The 3,576-nt window shown below is 37.4% G+C and overlaps 1 protein-coding gene across 1 annotated transcript; it reads left to right on the top strand.

Moving 5' to 3' along the window:
• Positions 1–2,896: 2,896 nt before the first annotated feature.
• LOC124374805 lies at positions 2,897–3,390 on the top strand (the record flags this gene model as incomplete). Its single annotated transcript, XM_046832955.1, is given in 1 exon segment — positions 2,897–3,390. A coding segment is annotated over 1 exon segment (390 nt), but the record flags the coding sequence as incomplete, so codon positions are not given.
• Between the last annotated feature and the right edge of the window lie 186 nt (positions 3,391–3,576).

Raw genomic sequence — 3,576 nt, forward strand, 5'->3', positions numbered from 1 at the left:
ATACTACGTTCTTGCTAACTTCTGTTTTCGCAGCAAATTGTATAAACCTTGGAATGCTTTGTATAAGACTATCCCGCGATTGATATACACTAGTGTTACCTAAAGAATATATACAGTAATACAAATTTTGAAATCTAACTTATTCCAATTAATTGATAAACAAAGATAAGTATTCATATATAAATAATTAAAAATCTCAAAATGAAATGGAAAAGCCATTTAGAGTGCTTACTCAAACATACAAAACAAAACTAATATAATTATGAGTCCTCTACTACTGAAAAACTGTGAAGGAAACAGGATTTTTCCTGGACATTTGTCATCGTACAGTGAAACAAAAAATCAGTAACACTACGTTTCGAGATCGGCAATCTGATCTCTTTTTCAGGTAAATGACTAACCCATTACATAATTACAAACTAGGTTAAAACAAACAAATGATACCAAAGCGTTGTGACACGCATAACTCAGGAATCACTACCACCATGTTGTGTGTCAACTTCACTAACTCTAAAACATGCACTTAATAAAAAACTATATACAACACTAATCATTAAAACAGAATACAGGTCACAATACGTATGCATTCGTCTACCAACCACCTACGACTGACCAGAGGCCAATATCAAAAGGACTGACAGGCGTGTCACAACGCTTTGGTATGATTTGTTTATTTTAAGCTAGTTTGTAATTATGTATTAGGTTAGTTATTTACCTGAAGAAGAGATTAGATTGCAGATCTCGAAACGTAGTGTGATTGATTTTTTTGTTTCACTGAACGATGGCAAATGTCTGGAGAAATCCTGTTTCCTTCACAATCCTTCCATCGTCAAAAATAAACTTCAAACAAAGAACTGAACATGTTACACTGTTGTGGAAAGTTACCTCCACAATACTCCAAGTTTGGAAACTGGACACGATCTTCGTTATACCAGGTACTCATGTTCTGGTGCTGCAGAAAGAGTTTCAGTCGACTTTCCTGTAACATGGACGTGTTGTCGTGTTTTATGATAAAGTAAAACTGAAGTAATGTTTGGTTGGTTGGGCCAACGATCGGTGGAGTAATCGAACCTCAGACCTATAAGGCCGGACTCCTGATACTGTGACGTCACAAGACCCGTCCGACCGCTCTGCCTCATTCAGTGGGAATAAACGAGCAATTAACCTCATAATTGTTAATATTTTATCCTTTTTTTTGCAATTAAAGACAATAAACTGTCATAATTTCTAAAGAACATTTTCCCAACAAAAATGTAGTTTGTTTATTAAAATAGGTTATATTTTTGGACATAAAATTTAAAAGTGACATACGTACTTTGTAAACCTTTATACAACGAAAGAGTTTGTAGCAGACAACTAATAACAGATGATTCGCGCACTTATACTCTATCAGCTGTGACAAATACGCGAAGGGTATACGGCCGGCCGGAAGTATAGTGAGACCACAGACTAAAGAAATATAGAAATATCTTTGGTCTGTGGTGTGACGTAGCGATTGGTGGCGGGGGACAGCACTCCGGACTGTATTATGAAACTTCTGAGATTTCATAATTAACGATTATAGTCTGGCATTGCTTGTGCTGGATGCAGTCATAGTGATGGGACACTAGTTGAATAATTCACATATGTTCTAAGTGATTCAAAGTCAATTTAAAGTTCAATGATTTTGTCGGAAGATAGCATCAAATGAGCTAGACAACGATCAGCAACTAAATGGATTCTCTTAACTACTCACATGGCTGATATGAGGAATTAACTACAATACGAAGTCCGCCTACCGACTGAAGATTCTCGTGACGTTACTGAAAGGTAGATGAGTGGTTCATGGTAAACTGTCCCCCCCCCGTGCATTGCTTGGGTGACAACTGATTACGTCTTTAATAGTAAGACCAGTGGTAGCTAAATCTTTTTAATAATAACTCAAGACAAGAACTGATTGACACCATGAAACGTCTGTGAGTTGAGGATTCAATAAAGGATGAATTAGAAATACAGCGGACTCTTTTTGAGTTTTTTGAGAGTTTTCCAGTTGAGAGACGGCTTCTGGTTTACCTCAAACATGACCAATATATTGTGTAAAATTGAGCAGAATTTTAATGTAGTAACTTACTTTATTTATACATTACTGTTGTACTGATCACAAAGTAATCTTTATGTATTAGTAATAGATTTTGAAATGGAAATTTCAATTAGTACAGGAGATATACCGTAGCGTAAGGTTTACTCACAGAACTGAGTTTACAATGATGCATCTTGTTGTAGACGTCCGATTTGTATTGTTTGGCTCGAATAATTATAACAATGGACCCATTAGTATAATAGTCTATAAATAAACAAAGCTGACTAATTCACTGACCATTTCATAAAGTATCGAGTATTGTCCATTATGTGGAATTAAGTACATAATATTGTGAATCTTGAGCTCTGAACCCGAAGAACATTAAAACATTGCCCACCTGTTCATGTTATAAACATTTTGAAAGAGCAGAAGGGTTCCTGCATATTATTTAGGACAATTCAAAACTAAAATATTTTTTGTATTTTATCTGTTTTTTAACCGATTTAGCACATTATTTTACCATATATCGTATATTATATATTTACAACAGTAAGACCGTGTCGCCCAAATTAAAACCCGGATTTGAAAGCTACCTAAATTACATGTTCTGCATACAAGACCCTATATTTTAAAAGTAAATAATAAATAAAGGTAAATTAGTAGCGAAAATTGGGAAATTCTAAAAAAAAACTCCCAACATTTTAATATATACAGATACATTTGTATTAATGGTACAAATGTTAGCCTCTTTGTACAAACGCTGTGAACTGGTGTAACCATCAACCTGCTAGTTATCTTAATAATAATAGAAATAAATATCACGTAGGCCAAATAAGTTGAGAGAGAAGCGGAGAAGGTTCTCGCGACTGTGAAGGCGGCCGCTCAATCAATTGAAAGGGACGGCGATTGTTCAATCAGAGACCGGATACGGGAGTGACACGATGTCGGTGTCGCTACGGGCTAGAGCTGGACTGGTGAAGAGATCGCGATGCCTGGTCCGGTACCTGGCCGCCCGGTGTCGCCGGTGTGAGACAGTGGAGGCTCGGCTCAGGGTGGTGACTGCCGTGCTGGTGTGTGTCGTGGTGTGCGAGGTCGCAGTGGTGGTGTACTTGTACGTGCTCGCGGCTGCCCCGTCTCAACCCCTAGCCAGGACCAAGCGGGAGAGTGCGGTACTCGAGAACACTGTCGGCAATCCGGAGTCCGAGCTAAGTGTAGAATTCGTCAACCCCAAGCTGCGCGCAGAACTCGAGGAAAAGGAGAAATTCAATGGGAGCAAAACTGAGAAAGGTGCCAACCCTTGGGTTTGGTTGACTTCTTACTCCAGAGTTCCGGTATATTACATGCCTCAAGAATTGAAACTTTAATTCTTTACTTTACTTAACTTTAGAGAAATAATTATTGCTTACAGTCAAGAAATAGTAGGCCATGTGATACATTCCCTCATATGTACACATATTAATGTTATCATATTTTATCATTATGAAATAAAGCAGATTATTTTATTGAGACTCGCTTTA

Source organism: Homalodisca vitripennis, unplaced genomic scaffold (genome assembly GCF_021130785.1).
Source record: "Homalodisca vitripennis isolate AUS2020 unplaced genomic scaffold, UT_GWSS_2.1 ScUCBcl_10237;HRSCAF=19020, whole genome shotgun sequence".
Classification (NCBI taxonomy): domain Eukaryota; kingdom Metazoa; phylum Arthropoda; class Insecta; order Hemiptera; family Cicadellidae; genus Homalodisca; species Homalodisca vitripennis.